The 19,668-nt window shown below is 42.9% G+C and overlaps 2 protein-coding genes and 2 long non-coding RNA genes across 4 annotated transcripts; 3 read left to right on the top strand and 1 right to left on the bottom strand.

The window, feature by feature from the left end:
• Positions 1-23: 23 nt before the first annotated feature.
• LOC135348008 (uncharacterized) lies at positions 24-1,259 on the top strand. Its single transcript, XR_010398600.1, has 2 exons — positions 24-725; positions 963-1,259. It is a non-coding gene; the product is annotated as an uncharacterized LOC135348008 (long non-coding RNA).
• A 303-nt stretch (positions 1,260-1,562) lies between these two features.
• LOC135347877 (vacuolar protein sorting-associated protein 45-like) lies at positions 1,563-10,394 on the top strand. Its single transcript, XM_064545986.1, has 16 exons — positions 1,563-1,724; positions 1,961-2,095; positions 2,320-2,380; positions 2,557-2,636; positions 2,917-3,077; positions 3,270-3,318; positions 3,549-3,656; positions 3,779-3,871; positions 4,045-4,086; positions 4,254-4,364; positions 5,986-6,153; positions 6,298-6,456; positions 6,674-6,784; positions 9,228-9,349; positions 9,631-9,762; positions 10,210-10,394. The coding sequence occupies exons 1-16, from the start codon at positions 1,632-1,634 to the stop codon at positions 10,271-10,273; spliced, it is 1,689 nt and encodes a 562-aa protein (XP_064402056.1). The 5' UTR covers positions 1,563-1,631; the 3' UTR covers positions 10,274-10,394.
• Positions 6,901-8,393, bottom strand: LOC135347996 (uncharacterized). The gene is made up of 3 exons (XR_010398585.1): positions 8,235-8,393; positions 7,787-8,015; positions 6,901-7,235 (listed from the first exon to the last, which is right to left on the bottom strand). It is a non-coding gene; the product is annotated as an uncharacterized LOC135347996 (long non-coding RNA).
• A 523-nt stretch (positions 10,395-10,917) lies between the features above and the next one.
• Positions 10,918-19,606, top strand: LOC135347884 (uncharacterized). The gene is made up of 10 exons (XM_064545997.1): positions 10,918-11,410; positions 11,929-12,000; positions 12,851-12,979; positions 15,289-15,495; positions 15,807-15,871; positions 16,925-17,044; positions 17,860-18,046; positions 18,242-18,475; positions 18,716-18,853; positions 19,304-19,606. Exons 1-10 carry the CDS (start codon positions 11,024-11,026, stop codon positions 19,424-19,426), a joined length of 1,662 nt encoding a protein of 553 aa, XP_064402067.1. The 5' UTR covers positions 10,918-11,023; the 3' UTR covers positions 19,427-19,606.
• Positions 19,607-19,668: the final 62 nt, after the last annotated feature.

The raw sequence follows: 19,668 nt of genomic DNA, 5'->3' as shown, positions 1-19,668 counted from the left end.
CAACCATGCAGTTAAAAGTTAGCATTTTCCATGTAGAAGTCCCAGGCATACTTGTCCACCACAGTCATAAAGCATAAATGAAGCCATAATTGACCACATAACTTCCCCCGGCCTAATTACTCAATACAAATAGCACATTTTTTTATCTGCATGTGCTAAAGACTATGGTGTTAAGTAAGAATAATTCTTTAAGCCAATTTTTCCTGCCTCCACTATATAGTTTGTTCAACAGCGAGTTGTCAGGGAAACGCTCAGACCACTTGCATGCATGGTTGGAGTTATTTCACAATGAATGGACCACCCCAATCACACACAGGACAACCGTGACATAGATTCATTGTGAAGTAAAATTCATGCATATTATATTATATAATAGCTCTCTCTGCATGCATGCGTGATGCATCCCATAAACAATACATGCTCAAGTACAGCTTCTCAAAGCTGAAATCTCATAATCAAAAATAGTATATTCCCATGCATATACATGCACTTTATGCATGTATTGATGGAGGATCAAACTGATAGAGGTTCTAACACGTCACTGGCTGACACTGTGAAGGCTTTCCAGCTCAAGAAACACAATCGTAAGAAGTTGAACTATAAATGTGAAATTTTCATTTAGTCCTCCTTGATCTCCATACATATACTATACTATTGGACCATAGACTAATATAATATGGTTTGGATGGCTTTACTCCGTCAGTGCTGGTCACGTCACAACTTACGTGAGTATTATAATATTATACAGATCAATGTACATTTCTTTCATGAAATCTACTGCATAATAACAATTATTATGCATGGTATAGTGATGCAACATGCATGCCATATACAGAGCACTGGATTGCTTTGATCTGCCCACTCATTGGGCAACAAATATACTTATAAAAAATTATTGCACACCTGTTGTTTGTGCCACTGCATGAATATATCACATGATCATGAATGTATATTTACTGCAGGTCTGATCCATTCCTTTTTAAAGCATGAGCCGGCACCATTATGAGGTGGTATATGAATTTGCTCCCCATCACTTGAGTCAACAGAGGAAACACACACTACTGGGGTACAGTCCATCCAGTCTAGAGAGTAGATTATCACAAATGTTGAACAATTAACCTGTTAATGTATTATCTTAGCTATTAACATGGATGAATTTATACATGCATGTAGTGACAGTGTTGGATTATTACAGTTGTGTATATGTGATTAGGATTGCATGGCAGAGCATTTGAAATGCGTTTGCTTTTTATCAACAATTATCATTGTGTATAGTTGTTGTGTACAACAATACCAAAATCAATTATTATTGTGTTAATGTGTACAACATGCAATGTAAATTATCTTAAACCTCATCCAAACAATCCTCTCATGTTGTATGCAGCTTGAGCATAAACTAGCTGAATGCTGCATGCTACTAAAAGCAAAATTAACATGCATGAGCAAACCTTGATAGATCTATAATTATATCCACTAAATCACCACAAATGTTTAAATGCATAGTCCTAGTTTTAAGCTTATTCCTACGGACGACCTTTCCCTTACTTTATGCAGCTCCTCCTGTGTGGGAGCGGCCTCACGGAGTGTCACATGCCAAAGAAAGTAAAGTACATGTAGTATTAAAGTCAGTCATGGACGTGGTACATGGAGTGAAGGCGTACATCAGTCGTATGATAAAGGAGAGTGGGGCTGGGATGAAGGTCCTACTCATGGACAAAGAGACTGTGAGGAGTAGCCATTGATAATGGCTCTGTGATAGCTAGTTCAAGCATGGCTAGAATAGACTGATGCAGACGTCAGAGATGAGGTTGTAGCTACGTTTGATATGCTTCCCTTTTCGTTTGGTAGATCTATAGACTCCTCCGTCCAATGTACTGTACACACACACACACCCCGCACACACATGTACACACGTACACACACACACACAAACCCTCCCCACTCACACACGCCCACACAGATCAGTATAGTGAGCATGGTATACTCGCAGTCGGAGATACTTCAGAAGGAGGTCTATCTGTTCGAGTTGCTAAGCAACCCTGGCCGAGAGTCAATGAAGCATCTCAGCGCCATCTGTTTTGTTCGACCTACTCAAGTACGTATAAAATAAGCAGTTTTTAGACATATCATGTACGACTGTACATAATGTCATGTCTGTATGTTTCACGTATGTACATAAACCTGTTATTCCCAGAATTTTCTAAGTGTAGGCTATTTTTCAATCCTCAATTCATCACTGCCTGTCTGTAAACTCTAAGAAGGAGTTATTTTTGTCTAGAGGAAGTAATCATTCTCTATAATTATGATAATTCCTTGCAGGAGAATATTGAGAGGTTGACTGATGAGCTAAAGTCTCCGAAATACAGCTCTTATTTCGTGTGTAAGTTTGTAGCACAATGCACACACGCCCACGCACACGCACCACACATCACACACACACACACTGTGTCGGTGTTTTTCATACACGTATGTATTATAATAGCTTGTTTGAAACAACCCGCTTCCACACATTCTCACAATAAAGTATTTCTCTTTACCCTGGTTATAACTGTGTAGATTTCTCCAATCGCCTGGACCGCCCCGCTCTCAAGACACTGGCGGAGGCTGATGAACACGAGTCAGTCAGGGAAATCAAGGTACACGACAACTGACCGCTTTACAATCATGTTCATTTATATGAATAGACAACCGAGGAAATAGTATGTACATGTATGGTGTGTGCTTCCTAGAGGGAAGGTCAGCTTCTTCCTAATACAGCGAGAATATCACACTAGCAATCTAACGGTGGCTGTTTTGAACACGTTCATAGAATACTCACACCCCTCACACTTCACACAGCCCCACACAATACACACCCTCACATAATACACATAATTCACACCCCCTCACACCCTCACACCTCACACACCCTCACAGGAGTTCTACGGTGACTACATAGCGGTGGCCCACCATCTCTTCTCCCTCAACCTGGAGGTGGCGGGTGAGCCGGGTGGTCTGTGGAAGAGGGCGGAGTTTCTGAGAACATGTGATGGCCTTGTGTCCCTACTGTTAGCACTCAGGAAGAGACCCAGCATCAGGTGACCTATATATCGTATAGCGGGTAATTTTCGTTGGTGCACATTTTTGTATGAACTAAATATTTCGCATTCTAAATATTCGTACAGCTCAGGATAGTGACGTTGAATCTATTGTGGTAGAATAATTTATTTTCGTACATGTATGATGCTCTTTATATATAACATGTTTTTTTTATTGTGTTTTTGCTACAGGTATACAGAGAAGTCCAGTATGACACGCCGGCTAGGGGAGGAGATCGGTGTAAGTTAGTGGTGGGTGGTGTCCGGGGAAATGGTGGATTTCTTATCAACAGTAACATAGTGTTAGTGGCACTCTCTATCACCGGTTAGCTCTGTGTCAAAATTTAGCGTATGAAAAGATCTCTCCAAGAGCTGCTAAATGCAACTTATGGTTTTGGTCATCTAGACTTATGTTATAGCCTCTCTAAGTTACATGTCGTGTGGACTTTGACCTTTGTGTGTCTCGTACAGAAAACAATACATAGAGAGCAAGAGTTGTTCAAATTCACGTCCGACACCACACCCATCCTGCTCATACTGGACAGACGTGATGATCCCGTCACTCCACTGCTTAATCAGGTGAGGGGGCGGGGGAAGTGTATAGAGTGTGGACTGTATGGTGTGTGTGTGTGTGCTTGATAGTCATGTATAGCCCCACCCCCTCCCTCGTCATGTATAGCCCCACCCCTCCCTCCATGCAGTGGTCGTATCAAGCCATGGTTCACGAGGTGCTGACTATCAACAACCACAGGGTCGACTTATCCAGAGCTCCGGGCATCAAGAAAGATCTACACGTGCGTCAGTAGTAGCTATCTCGTCAGTAACAATCCCAACTAGAGAGTTATGGGCAGTCAAAGAGAGCTCTCAAAACAGTCTGTACATGTAATTCAGTGCACTAGTGATACACATTACAATGCCTTAGGGTATATAATAATAATAGCTTATTCATCATTCATGATTTTCACAGGAGGTGGTCCTCTCTCCGGAAAATGATGAGTTCTTTCGTGATGTGAGTGTTGATAATTATAAGGATTTTAGATTTACTTGCTAACTATTGTTTTAGCTAAAGCAGCTTTGATAGCAAAACTGTACAGCCAGACGTGTGCCATGTGACTGTTTAACCCATAGGGAACATGCTTTATATGTACGCACCATGTGATTGTTTAACCCTTGCAGAACATGTACCTGAACTTTGGTGAGATTGGTGCTAACATAAAGAGTCTTGTGGACGAGTACCAAGAGAAGTCCAAGGGTCATGCCAAGATTGAATCAATCGCTGACATGAAGGTACGTCAGTTACTTGTCTACAGTAAATAAAATAACTATCCAATTTTTAGTAAGTTTGTTTGTCTAAGTTTTACAGTGGACCCCTATACCTAATGGCCATCACCATAAAGACAGGTGAATGCTGGTATAAAGGCCAGGTCCCAAATGAACAGTTTGTGTACAAAGCAACCAGAGAACTCTATACTTATCGCTCAGTACATACTACAGTGGATTGCAGTGCACTTGCAAGAGATTTGCCTTGAATATAACTTTTATTAGGACCAAGTTGAATAATTTTGGCCACTTGTAAACCTAGGGCAAGTTGGGGCGTCGCCCGGTTTCTGTGAAACGAAGTTTCACAGAAACCGGGCGACGACCCAACTTGATTATGTACTTGACAAGAGTATAATGTATTCAAAATTTAGGAAAATTACTGTAAAGAAATATACGAAAAGTCCCCCAAGAGGGAATCGAACCCACACCTATTCTGTCCCTAGTCATCACATACATACTACGTACAGTGTGTAAAGCAGTGCACTTGCCAAACAAAATTGGCACGTACAAACAATGTACATTTATAAATTACTAGGAGCATGCAGAGCATGTTTGGGGCGAGCGAGCAATTTTGTATTTGTTGTACAGACATTTGGTACAATGTGGTAATTTTAAGTATATTGTTTATATGAATCGAATGAAATGAACAGTGATTGTGAATAACCGAGTAGTCCATGTAGATACAACTTTCCTGTGCCAGCTGTATACCCGTGACAATTATTCTGTCAGAGTGGTGTAGGATTGTTGTCTTTGACTGTGCATGGTGTAACATGAAGTTGACTTACTAAGAGTGAAACATAATTATATCTATGAGTGAAAGTTCAACACGAAAGAGCTGGCTGTACAAACTAAGCAAGGAGATATTATCACTTTTTGCTGGACCCAAATTACAAGGCTATAGTATACTGTCAGTGTAAACAATCCTTAAAGCGACTCTGACCTGTTGTAAGCGTGCCTGTGTGGCCTCAGAAGTTTCCATCTGAGCTGGTCTGACCTGCCGTAGTGCTGTATTGTCTAAAGGTGCCTGTGCAACTTCAAAAGTCTCCATCTGAGCTGCTCTGACCTGTCCTAGTGACTGGCCTCGATCTCTGTTTTGTCCTGTTGAGCTAGCAGGTTTATTATCACAAAAACACAAGACTTGGAAGTAAAACATGGCAAGTAAGCTGCTGTGACCTCCTGCAGGCATGCCTGTGTGATCTTAGGCTCAGAAGGTCCCCATCTGAGCTGCTCTGACCTGACGTAGGCGTGCTTGTAGCCTCAAGAGTCTCTGTGTCTTGTCTGACCCTTCGTTCCTGAGTGTAGCTAGCTCTTGCCCATGCGCAGCTTTCACGTAAAATTTGGTAAAGGGTCACGAGTACAAAAAACAAATATCGTGCCGGTCCATGACACACACACACACACACAGACACACAGACAAAATTGCAACGTTCATCACTAGGAAGGGACTCGCTTCGCTCGCCCCAATCAATTCATTTATTGTGGATTTGATGTGGCAATTGCTTGTTGCAAGTGCACTGCAATCCACTGTATAGTAGTTTCACACACACGCCCACACCATACACACACACACACACACACACACACACAGCAATTCATTGAGAACTATCCTCAATTCCGCAAACTCTCTGGGACTGTATCCAAGCACGTTGCCGTGGTGAGTGAGTTGTCGCGCATCGTGAACAATCACCAGTTGATGGGCGTGTCTGAGACTGAACAAGACCTCGTGACAGGGACGGACCGTGGGAAGGCCATGGCTGTGAGTGGTGTGTGGGTGTGAGTGACGTGTGATGTGTGCGGGGTGTGTGTGTGTGTGTGTGTAGGATAGTGTAAGCTTAAGTACTCCACCCACACACACACACTCACACGTACACACATGTACCCCCCGCCCACATACACACAGAACTTAGAGTCGGTGATTAGCAATCCTATGGTTCGATTGGACGACTGCCTTCGTCTGGGGCTACTCCACACCCTTCGTTATGAGGGGATTTCCCGTGGTGACGCTGAGAGGATCGACCAGCTGCTCGCATCACGTGGCCTCTCAGATATGGACAGAAAAGTGAGTGGGCGTTATTATAATTACATACCTGTGTCTATATGACCGCAAGTAATAGTGCAACTTTGAAAGGCCATAACTTTAGTTCTGTTTGTCAAGTTACTTTTTTTAGGCAAAAACTATGGGCTATATTTAGTATATAATTATAGCCTTTCATGTCATACGTGATAGACTGTACTACAAATTGTGTTATCTTCTCATTCTTTGTCTCCTCCCCTAGTTCCCACGTGCACTGTTGGAGTATGCTGGGTCTGCCAAGAGAACCAATGAGTTGTTCCAGAACAAGACCACACCCCTTTCATTCGGCAAAATGCTCTTCAAAGGTCTCAAGGTAAGAAAAAGTTGGTTTAAACTGCTAGTCTTTAATTGTAGTATTTTATTTGTTTTAAGCATGTACAAGTATGCATGTACTGATTATATGTTTATGTAAACTATAATTATTACCAATTGATATTGTAACTCTATGAAAGGTTTGGCTATTGCTTTTGAATACAAGTTTGTACGTTTATTTCTGAACTAGCAATCTCTAGTTTCCAATTATCTAGTCTTGGGCTATTCTAGACCTACAAAATGTCTGCTAATAATTATAGCTACAAAGTTGACTGAGTTTTCAGCTGTTGCTGTTAGTCTGGATTGTTTATTTAGTGAGACGACAGTTCCTAGCAGCTGCTCTCTGAGCCCTGGCAGCAAAGCTCCTCTTCGGTACGATCCCTCCGTTCCTCTTGCAAGTGGCTCTCATTATCCTCGCCACTGCGTCAGGTCGCATAGGAGTCCTCCTGCATCTGTGTGTGTGTGTGTGTGTGTGTGTGTGTGTGTGTGTGTGTGTGTGTGTGTGTGTGTGTGTGTGTGTGTGTGGTGGGTGTGTGGAATGGGTGTATGTGTGTGTGTGGGGGCCCTAGTACAGCCTCTGAAGCTATTTACATGTACTGTAGGTAGACACAAGACAAGCTCTTGTAGTTATAGTGAATAACCCATTATAGTGTTGCTCCATTAGACATACATGTACAAGTTACCGTATTACTAGAATGTTTTGCGAGGATCAAACATTTGCAAATTTTGCGAGGGTTGATCAATTCGCAACAATAAAATCCGCAAAACCTAAATTATTACTAGTAAATACACACGATCCTCGCCAGAACGCAATAGTTAGATCGCAAAGGGTCAAATTTTCTGCTGATTTGGCTCATTTGCAAAGGTTTTTCACTCGCAAAACATTCTAGTAATGCGGTAGTAGAGAAATAGACTTTGACCTTATTGTTGATCTATTCACTTACTGTAACAATCTTTTGCGCTATGTTATTTTATATCGTTAGCTATTACGCTGTGACTGTACCTGCAACCATTTCGTAGTTTACACACTCTCTTCTGATTGGCCAGTGTGTACTTAGCCAAACGGCTCTGTAGCCTAGCAACTCGGCTGCCCTTGGCAACCATCCCTCCGTGACCTTTAGCCTCTGTACTCTGTATTTGCGCCACCCTCCTGAGAGGCAAGGTCGTCCTGTACCTTACTCTGGTGTGACGTTGAGAAGGGGCCTTTCTGCTACTTCCCATCTTGATCAGGGCTGTAAGAAAAAATATTCAAATAATTATAGTGATTTTCGAGGGTCTAATTTCTGCGAATTGGTTTTGTTGTGAATTAAAGTAAAGTTTTCGAGGATGGCATGAGTGGAAAGTTTTATCGTTGGTTTCAACGAAATCCACGAAAATGTTAGCTATACTATAAATTCCCCAGTGCCAACAAACCTATTTAAAGCGTGCTTGACAACGTAATTACAGCTCACTTGCTTTATTCTTTATTTGCTCTGGAGTTTTAGCTGCTTTAGATTTCTTGAGATGTTTCTTGTTCTGGTTTCAATTCATGTGCTGCTCTGTTTTATAGAGACTTGTCCTTAGGACAATGTTGTCATAATTTGCTGATGACACATGCAATATACACAGTGCTAGTGTAGAGGAAGTCATCAGCTGTGTGTGTTGACACTACAATTAGTCCTTAGGACATTGCTTATACAAGATCCTTATATAGAACGTGTCCTTAGGACATTGCTTATACAAGGTCCTTATATAGAACATGCTTAGGTTAAATATTCATACACAATGTACTGTACAGGACATGTTTATGCACTTGTCCTGAGGACATTATTATTATTGCTTGTACAGCATCTGCTGTTCCTTAGGACAGTACTAGAGTGTATTCATGAGCTTATTGCAGCTGTGTGTGTGTGGGCCCTAGTACAGTAGCCTCCCTGAAGCTATTTATGCCTTAGGCCCAAGACACTAGCCTCCCTGAAGCTATTTATGCCCTAGGCCCAAGACAGTAGCCTCCCTGAAGCTATTTATGCCCTAGGCCCAAGACAGTAGCCTCCCTGAAGCTATTTATGCCCTAGGCCCAAGACAGTAGCCTCCCTGAAGCTATTTATGCCCTAGGCCCAAGACAGTAGCCTCCCTGAAGCTATTTATGCCCTAGGCCCAAGACAGTAGCCTCCCTGAAGCTATTTATGCCCTAGGCCCTAGTACAGTAGCCTCCCTGAAGCTATTTATGCCCTAGGCCCTAGTACAGTAGCCTCCCTGAAGCTATTTATGCCCTAGGCCCAGGACAGTAGCCTCCCTGAAGCTATTTATGCCCTAGGCCCAAGACAGTAGCCTCCCTGAAGCTATTTACATGTACTGTAGGTATTACAACCTCAGGTGTCGTATTGTTTCTTGTGCCTCCCCCCACCCTCACACACACACACATACATACACACACACACATGCGCCCACACATACATGTACAGGGTGTTGAGAATGTGTACACACGTCACAAGCCGCTGCTGATTGAAACACTCGAGTTGCTCATCAAAGGCCGTCTTAAAGAGGTGCAATATCCCTATGTGGGTAACCATAGGCAACAGGAAAGGTGAGTGGGCGAGTGTCACTGCTGGGAGAAGTGATACTGCTTTTTGGCACAGAGTTGGTCGTTTTAGTACCTCACAGAACTTTGATCTGAGCATGTCATGTGGTAGGCCTTGTCTAGAGCTACAGAATGCATCTCTTAGTTTTGCTTTTTTGTGAAGTTATGACCTCCCGAAACAATGGTTTGATGGTTTGTAGGTTTGTATCTTTTAGTTTATAGTTTACAAGTAGCTATATATCGAAGCATTACCGCTTGTTCACACTTGTGTGTATTGTATTCCACAGACCACAGGATATCATAGTGTTTATGGTGGGTGGAGCCACATACGCTGAAGCCATGGCAATAGCCAACCTTAACAAGACCACCCAGGGAGTGAGGATCATCCTGGGGGGTACCACCATTCACAACAGCAAGAGGTGGGCGTGTGTGGGTGTGTGTGTGTGTGGTGGAGGGGGTTGATTGTTGGTAGGGTATTATAGCAAAATCTTGGGAGTGTTGTTAGTGAAGTTCTATAATAAACTTCTGTTCCTTCACCAACTCCACCAAATGCTATAAACAGCGTTTCTATGATCCGTTCAAGCTGTAATCATGTGCTGTAGTGAGTGGGCGTAATCTCATGCAAAAAATTACCTAGGTATTAAATCCATTGCATTGACTCTTGCCAGAGGAGGTACTGACATGCAGCAGCAATTAGGCTTAACTATAACACTTCATTAGCTGACTCAGCATTAATAACCTAGGCCTACACGTGAACGGAAAGTGCTCAATCAAGCGCCTAATCGATCTGCATGTCGTACCTCCTTTGGACTCTTGCACACCTTGTTGTCCTAACCCCTCCCCCTCCCCCTCCCCCTCCCTCTCAGCTTCCTTCACGAGGTACAGTGCACCACTCATACCTACAGTCGCAGTGGGAGGACGTTGGCCTAAACACTGATAGCTGAACTAACCTTATGACTATGTTAATTATACGCTCGTTTTGTTTAATTGTTTTTATGCCAATTAATTTGTTGTTATAAATATTTGTATGATGATTGCAGCTCTCAACAAAGTCAAAGTGTGAGGTTATAATTATAGAAAAAAAGTTCACCACATTTGAATGGTAAAGATCGTCGCTGCAATTGCTAATTACACCAGTCAGCATTAATAACCTAGGCCTACACGTGAACGGAAAGTGCTCAATCAAGCGCCTAATCGATCTGCATGTCGTACCTCCTTTGGACTCTTGCACACCTTGTTGTCCTAACCCCTCCCCCTCCCCCTCCCCCTCCCTCTCAGCTTCCTTCACGAGGTACAGTGCACCACTCATACCTACAGTCGCAGTGGGAGGACGTTGGCCTAAACACTGATAGCTGAACTAACCTTATGACTATGTTAATTATACGCTCGTTTTGTTTAATTGTTTTTATGCCAATTAATTTGTTGTTATAAATATTTGTATGATGATTGCAGCTCTCAACAAAGTCAAAGTGTGAGGTTATAATTATAGAAAAAAAGTTCACCACATTTGAATGGTAAAGATCGTCGCTGCAATTGCTAATTACACCAGTGTATCCTCGGATCAGGCCGCGTGCTAGGAAAAAAGTGACCTCTAGCTCTCATGCAGCACTAGCTAGTACTAGCACACAGCTAGCTTTTAAATTTTATAGCCTGTCAAGAAGATATTCATGCTCAGTGAATATGTATGGGACCGGGAGTACCCCAGACTGCCAACTAGGATATACTGACCCTGCACATATGTGTGGGAGAGACTGCTCCAAGGAACACTCACGAAGCAAACGCTCTGTATCATTCAATAGCAAGTCAAGGAGTCCCACCAGTTCGTCTCGGTCAGGCTCACTCTCACCCATTGACAGTGTGGAGCAACGACTACTACCACTCTCTGTTGTAAACTCCAGCAGCAGAAGACTATTAATGGCTAGTAATGATAGAGAGCTGGAAAACTCTGGACAAAGCTGGGGCTCACGGACTACAGCTTCTAGTTATACAACTCCCATTGGTGATATTAACTCCGATTACCATGGTTTCGTAGGCGATGAAGACCCGACCTTTAGTATCATATCTAGGGTAAGTGTGAGTAGTGGGAGATTGTGATTGTTTTGTTTTGTAGGAGCTCAAAGTGTTAGCTTTGATCTGTTTGTTTGGGTACAAGCTAATTGCATGTCTAAACCACCACAAGCATCCCAGCTGGGTATTATTTGGCTTCTTGGTTGTCTCTAGCTCTAACTGGAGTTGGTATAATTATGTTTGTTTAATCAGATGGGTTGTATTATGTGATGTAGTTGCGCAGCTCTGTGTTTGATGTGTGTAGTGCATCCATTGTATTAGTTTGTAGAATGTATATTGTTATCCCATGGTGGCTCCCATATATACACACAGGAGTGCACACACAATCATCATTGTACCGTACACAATCCCCTCCCTCAGCTCCCCTTTGATCAAGCAATCAATCAATCAATCGATTAGATTTATCTTTGCAGATAGAGTTAGTACAATACGCTCACGGCCTCTCAAGGTGCTCCCTGTGTATACATACATCGAAAGAACCGACTAAAATAAAAAATATTTATTGCTGTTATCTACAGGACCACACGGCCATGGCTATCAGGAAGTGTGAGAGATATATTCTCCGTCCCTACAAGACATGTCTCAGAATGGTGAGGGATTAATGGTGTCCATTGTGCGCATGTATGGCATCCGGTGCTAAGGTTGTTGATACACTAGAGGGAGTTTAGTCAACTATGTATTGTAATAACAAATTTGGTCATTTTTTATTAGCTAGCGCCTTATTCGAGAGTGTTGGGTTAGAATTGACCTTTTTACGCTCGTAGAACTATAAATTAAGCTCTTAAGTTTCGGTTTCAATTAAATATAGGGAATTTAGTTAACTACATATTGTAAGAATAACAAGTTTGGTCATTCTGTATCACTCTCTAGGTAAAGAATAAAATAATTATTGCGTTTGACCTTTTTATGCTTGTAAAACTCTTGAAGTTTCGTTTGGAGCATGACCTATACCCGATATTCATAGCTGCTATAACTCTAGGCAGCTGCTGAGATCGTGTTGCATCGTGAATACACTTGATAACTGCAACAGCTGCAGACTATCATATTGTCATTGCTGTGTCAGATATTTGCACATGTCCGTACACAACCTCTCAGTCAGCCAGTCAGTCAGTAGTTACGAGAAGTAGAGAATTAATACACAGCAATACATACAAAGAGTTCATTAAAAGAGCATTAAAAGAGAGAGAATATCAAACGAAGCGTTGCCTTGCATCAGATGTATTCGGAAAGTAATGTGACTTCCTGCTTGGTACCTGACCAATCCGAGTGCCTGGAGCCGCCACTTGCCTCCAGTCAGCAATAATGTCATTGCCAAATTGTCTTTAGTTATTTATGTGTTTCAGACAGGAAGTCATGTTACTTGCAAAACTTTGCCATAGCTAATAATGCAACTTTGTGTCCCCTACCCACTTACGCCCACACCCTCACACACCCACACAGATTGGCTGGATACCGTTCCGACAGAGCACAGCTGGGAGAGTGGGACAAGTGCTCTTAGTGACCCTGTGGACACTGGCTATCCTGGCTGCCATGGTGACGCAGATACTCTCCTGCTTCCGAAGAGATGTGGTAAGTGTGTGTGTGGGGGTGTATGGGTGTGTGTGCGTGTGGGGGGGTGTGTGTGTGTGGGGGGGGTGGGGTGTACGCATGGCTCACATGGTTAGTGTGAAATAATCATTAGTTAAATGGCCGGTCAAATAGGCAAATTGCTTGGAGATTGACCGACTGTTATTTATACCTCTGAGTTTGCAATGCCCTCAGTATTGGCTCCTCTCATAATTATTAGTTAATCATTATCAGTCAGTCAGCCAGGGAGATTGCAATAACAATGCCATGAGGATAAGGCTCCTTTGAAGATAAGCCCCCCCTACGTATTAGGTATTAGACTGAGCATGTACGATCATATGACTTTGTATAGAAATGTTTGCTACATCTAATTCTGCAATAACAAAATCCTATTGCATGGTAATAGTGTGTGAATTAATGGTAACTCAACAACTAGTACACACGTGAATGATAATGACTACTTCGGTCTAGTACTCACTGACCCATAACTGATTAAGCTGCTAGTGTTTGTAAATGTATAGTCTCATTACTGTTCAAACAATGTTCTGTGAGATGGGGCACCTCGTGATGACTAGTCTGTAGGTGCAGGTGGAGGTACACCCTCCAGGGCGCTCACTGAAGACTGCAGGCTGTTCAATTGAGTCACGGTTGCTACATTGGTTGTGTTTAGAGAGTTTACTGAAGACTGCAGGCTGTTCAATTGAGTCACGGTTGCTACATTGGTTGTGTTTAGAGAGCTCACTGAAGACTGCAGGCTGTTCAATTGAGTCACGGTTGCTACATTGGTTGTGTTTAGAGAGCTCACTGAAGACTGAAGGCTGTTCAATTGAGTCACGGTTGCTACATTGGTTGTGTTTAGAGAGTTTACTGAAGACTGCAGGCTGTTCAATTGAGTCACGGTTGCTACATTGGTTGTGTTTAGAGAGCTCACTGAAGACTGCAGGCTGTTCAATTGAGTCACGGTTGCTACATTGGTTGTGTTTAGAGAGTTTACTGAAGACTGAAGGCTGTTCAATTGAGTCACGGTTGCTACATTGGCTGTGCTTAGAGAGCTCACTGAAGACTGCAGGCTGTTCAATTGAGTCACGGTTGCTACATTGGCTGTGCTTAGAGAGCTCACTGAAGACTGCAGGCTGTTCAATTGAGTCACGGTTGCTACATTGGTTGTGTTTAGAGAGCTCACTGAAGACTGCAGGCTGTTCAATTGAGTCACGGTTGCTACATTGGTTGTGTTTAGAGAGCTCACTGAAGACTGCAGGCTGTTCAATTGAGTCATGGTTTCTTCATTGGCTGTATTTAGAGAGCTCGCTATATATATTGCTGAAAACTGCAGGCTGTTCAATTGAGTCATGGTTGCGTTCTGTAACATCAAGCCATCAGTTTTTATTTGTGAGAGAGTGTAGTTTAGATATTTGATCCATTTTGCAATCTCTGTTTCACTCGCTTCTTTTGTCTTGTTTAATTGCAACTTAAGCTCTTGGATTTCTTCCATCACGTTGTCCATGTCTTGGTTAGAACTCACTAGAGTATACACAGACAATCCAATTGCTGCACCCACGGCAATGGCTAACAAAAAGAAAAGAAAACTTAAGCAACAATTTGCTTTTAAGTTACTCTCTTTGTTAGATGTCAAACGATAATTCTTATCTTCATTGCTCCTCGAAATATTTTCAGTCGGCTTTACTCTGACATCACTTAGTTTAGCCGCCTTGTCTTGCAGCTGTATTTCCTCGTACACTGATAGTGTATGGTCCCCATAGCAATCATTCTTCTGCATGTCGAGATTTCAAAAATTTCATGCCTCTATATATTGCATGCCTTTATATACTACTCATGGATCTGAAATGTTTTAATTTAGAGAGTGGGTGGTTTTGTGTACGCTTGGAACAGTGGACGGGCGTTAGATTTCGTTTGTACAGAAAACATTATTTGTTATTGTATTGTCACTGCATGCTCATGTCTGTTGAGCAGCATAGGAACACCTGGTGTGTTTGCTACACTTGTATATCCGATACACGTGCAGTATCCATGCAAGTGCTCTCTGAATACCACCCCTCCCATCTTCACACGCAGTCCTATACTCCACTGTACACAATCCTATATACTGTTGTTTATTTATTAACATGTAGTAAACAATAGCCTCACTGTCTCTTTAGCTAAATATCTGTCCTCAAACAATAACATAACTGCTGTGTAGATTTTTGTCACCTATTTAGACAATTCACTAAATGAGTGTCACATATAATTATTTAACCCACCCACCCACACACACACACACCACACACACACCACACACACACACACACACACAGTTTGTTCCCGAAGTCAACCTTGGGCCTGCCTCCACGATCAACACCACAGTGGAACCCACACCCACCAAACACCCCCCTATAAGATGTAGTGACAATATCATCTCTGCTCTCATCCTCCCGGATATTGTGCTGCTCCTGGCCTATTTCTTTGGAGTGTACCTCTTCAGCAAAGGGGAAACTGAGTACCTGTCCAGACTCGCCAGTCACGTGAGTGTGTGTGTGTGTGTGTGAGTGGTGTGAGTGGGTGTGTGTGAGTGTGTGTGTGTGGGGGGTGTGAGTGGGTGTGTGAGTGTGGGGGGCGGGTTTCGTTATTATTGCATTTAGATTAACGAGTAAATTATAATTATGGAAAGGATACACTATTAGTATACTCTAGAATAGCCTCGATCCCAGGCCGCAATTCCCCGAAGAATGGAGGCCAATGAAGGAGGCTAACTCTAGAACTGCTAACATTGGTCGTGTTTATGTCACGATATAACTTGTACTCTAATCCTCTCCCCCACCACATACATACACAGGTGTTTATTAAGAACTCAGAATCTGGCAATGTTTCCTACAACACAAGACTCATCAGAATTCTCATGTGAGTGTCATGTGACAGGCCTTGTCTAGAGCTACAGAATGCATCTCTTGATTTTTAGTGAAGTTATGGCCTCTCGAAAGTAGCTTGCCAAATTTTCATTTTATAAGAAAACACACAAGAATATTTTATAGCCCCTAGTCTATTGGAGAATTAGTGCTGATCACATGATCTCCAGCCAATCAGCTTATCTGAAAGTGGTCAGGTGACCATGGATTAAATAACTTAATCCACACTTAAGTGTGCTTTAAGTTGTTAAGTGTGGATTAAGTTGGTTTGTTAATGCACACTTTTATCAAACAATCATAATACAAGCAGATTGAATATGTACACAAGCAAAGCTGAAAAGTATTAGAAAGTTGAATGTTATTGTTTCGACTTGTTTCATGTGTACCGAATTGCTGACTTGACCTTTTTCGTCTGGAGAAATAGGCTCAGCTTGCTTCGAAGATGTATGTACCTGTACCTAAGCCAGATCCATATAATCGTTTCATCAAAGGTGCTTCGAATATCATAGCTTTCCAAAAGAGCAAACCAGATACTCATTGCCATATAGTTTGCGCACAAAGTTTCCCATCCAGTAAGCCAGATCAGCTGGAGGCATATCCAGTAGTGGGATCGGGACTGTTGGTTAGCAGGAGAAATAAGTCGAAAACATGCCCAGTCAGTCCAGATAACTTTAGATCGTATCTCCTTCTCCTTTGCATCAGTTACTGGATCTACAAACCTACTAAAACTTGCTATTACGTCTAGCTAGCTAGCTAGCCACCAGCAACTGTAGCTAAATCTAGCTGCCACGAGGCTAGAGCTCACGTGACAGCACTAGAACACACCTAGCCAAGTCACGTGTTTTAATGCTGGTGCACTCGGATGGCCTCTCGGTTACGTAATGCACTCGGCTGCGCCTCGAACACCACGTTAACCTCGAGGCCATCCTTTAATCTTGGCTAGGTGTGTTCTAAATAATACATAGATGAAGAAGTTTGATCTTTAAGCATGTCATGTGATAGGCCTTGTTAATGATATAGTGTTCAACTCCCACACTGTGCACTGCAGTGTGTTCTTCATTGCTGCTCTTGTGTGGTTGTTCATGTCTCTTGTGATACGGATCATCTCAGCAATGGCAGGAAACCTGTTTGACCCCAGCCTTGTCGTGATGTGGCCCCCGGATGTAACGTAAGTGTTGGAGTAGCTATAGCTAAGTTAAAATTCCATACACTGTTGTGACTTAGTGTTTAAAATAGCTATTGTACAGTGCCCCTTTAGCAGGGGCGGATCCAGCAGGTAGCAGAGGGTGCTCAAGCACCCCCCTGACCTTGGACAAATTAATTATCTTTGTGTCTCACTCATTGGTTAACTCAGACTTGGTACTAGCTAGCTGAGTAGCTGTAGACCTATCTAGTACAGTAGTATCTTTAAAAGCTGTGATAAAAGCAGCACTGCAGTGCAGACTAGGCTCGACAAGAATAGAGTGCAGCAGTACAACACTTGCATTATTGGCACAGCACCCACCGGAAATGACGTCAAAAGGGGCGTAACCCCGGATTTTCGCGCGCGTTTATTGAAGGAGACTCTTGCAGCACCTACCTATCACTTTTTCTAGATCCACCACTGCTTTAGTGTGCTCCTGTGTCCAGTAGGATTCATTAAATTGTACTTGCCTTACTTTGTTTTCCTTGCTTGTAGCATTATGTTAATACACCTACACCCACCCCCCCCACACACACACACACACCTACACCCACCCACCCCACACACACACACTCACACACACACACACACACACACACACACACACACACACACACACACACACACACACACACACACACACACTCACCCACACACACACACACACACACACACACACACACTCACCCTCCCACACACACACACACACCTCCACACACACACACACACTCACCCACACACACACACACACACACACACACACACCCCACACACACACACACACACACACACACTCACAGAATTAAGGGTGGAATTCGTATGTTTCTGGTTATTTTCTCTCTGTTTGGTTTCTTCACCTTCGACCTAGTCTACCTCTTCTCTGTGCTCAACTACGCTGCTCAGGCTGAGATGAATGTGTACCTAATCTGGGACATAGCCAGACTCATTAAGGAGAACAAATACGAGCATGTGGACGCTGCTATTAAGGTGAGTGTGTGTGTGTGTGGGGGGTGGTGGTGTGTGTGGGGTGGTGGTGTGTGTGGGCGTGGTGTGTGGGGTGTGTGTGTGTGATAATTATTTGCTTGTTATTATTGAAACCACTTAAATATCATAACTGCAGTACTGTCCCTACAATGATCACACAATATTTAGAAACATACTTCTTCCCCCGCCCCTATACAGGACATCTACGAGTCCAAGCGATACCTGAAAGTGCTGAGTCGGCGCACGGCCACTCTCACTGGCCTAGTTCTGTTCGACCTGTTCAGCCTAGCCGTGGTGGGCCTGATTGACCTCGAGGCTGTTAATGAGAGAACAGCCTTTCCTAGAGATGAGAATCTGAGGATCCTGTCTTCAGTTGCAGCTGGTCTCAATTGTATCTCCTGGCTGGTGCTCGTGATCGTGCCCTTTGTGCAGGTGTGCCTTTTGTGAGAGTAGGCGTGTGGTGTATGTGCCTTTTGTGTGCGTGAGGGTGTGTGGTGTGTGCCTTTTGTGAGGGTGTGGGATATCCCTTTTATATACAGAGGCATTGGAGTAGCTACAGTAGTGGTTACAAACCTGCCGGCCTCACATCCCTCCCTCTTAGACGTCATTACTTCAAACTAATCATCTGTATTTACATGTACAATATTTTCATCCCCTCTCTCTCTCTGTCAGGCTGCCCGTGTGACACATGCGTGTGAGCGACTCAAGGATATGGGTCCAGAGGTCAGGGCGCGCCCCTACGTATACGAGACCACACCCCTTCTCGATATGGACTCCCTCGTATCCTACCTGCAGACTACACGGCTCAGGGTGAGTGGGCGTGTGGGGCATTGGTAGATAGAGCCACTTAAAAAAGCATTGTGCAGGTTATAATAACTACATACAACAGTCAGTGATGTGTCTACACTAGTCGGTGGTGGTGGTTGGTACTAACCACGCCCACACTGGTCAGTGGTGGTGGTTGGTACTAACCACCTCTTAGGCTTAGTTTAGAATTCATAAATGAGGCACATTTTGTGTTGAATTGTGATAAAGAGTTGAAAAGGTCACCACTTGTTTTCATGCATGGCACATTCTAACAGTGTGTGTGTGATGCACATAATGCTCACACTATGTATAATGGTAGCTATTGTTAAAGGAAAGTCGAGCATAATCAACAGCTATTCTTATTGTACCATACACTCCACACACTCCACACTCCACACACTCCACACACACATACTCCACACACCTCACACTCCACACACTCCACACACACAGGCGTACATATTCGGAGTGTCCATACATCCCTGGATGGCTTACGCTGTGCTATTAACTTTCACCTTCACTCTGTGTGTACTGTTTCAAGTTGGAACCTTCGAGAGACTCAGTCCATACATTTAGAGTCAATATAAGTGTATACATGTTTTTATGATGCTGCCATGTGTGTGTGGGACACTTTATTATTTTTATTCTTATGATATTTATTATATTTCACACTTTTTATTAATTTTGTGTTTATTTGTGTCATAATTATTATTATGTCGTTGTGTGGAATTTGAGAAACTTGTTGCATAAAAATGATAGCTATATTACGTATACCGTAAATCGTTCTAATTATAGAACCAGTAGAAACAATTAATGTA

The sequence above is a fragment of the Halichondria panicea genome, chromosome 14 (genome assembly GCF_963675165.1).
Source record: "Halichondria panicea chromosome 14, odHalPani1.1, whole genome shotgun sequence".
Lineage (NCBI taxonomy): Eukaryota > Metazoa > Porifera > Demospongiae > Suberitida > Halichondriidae > Halichondria > Halichondria panicea.
This window is presented reverse-complemented; position numbering and strand designations above follow the sequence as displayed.

Coding starts and splice junctions, on each gene's coding strand:
- LOC135347877 (XM_064545986.1), top strand. CDS start 1,632: ATGGACGTGGTACATGGAGTGAAGGCGTACATCAGTCGTATGATAAAG. Junction 1,725..1,960: donor TACTCATGGACAAAGAGACT/GTGAGGAGTAGC, acceptor ACGCCCACACAG/ATCAGTATAGTGAGCATGGT. Junction 3,078..3,269: donor AGGAAGAGACCCAGCATCAG/GTGACCTATATA, acceptor TTTTTGCTACAG/GTATACAGAGAAGTCCAGTA.
- LOC135347884 (XM_064545997.1), top strand. CDS start 11,024: ATGTATGGGACCGGGAGTACCCCAGACTGCCAACTAGGATATACTGAC. Junction 15,496..15,806: donor TGTCCAGACTCGCCAGTCAC/GTGAGTGTGTGT, acceptor ATACATACACAG/GTGTTTATTAAGAACTCAGA. Junction 18,854..19,303: donor TGCAGACTACACGGCTCAGG/GTGAGTGGGCGT, acceptor CCACACACACAG/GCGTACATATTCGGAGTGTC.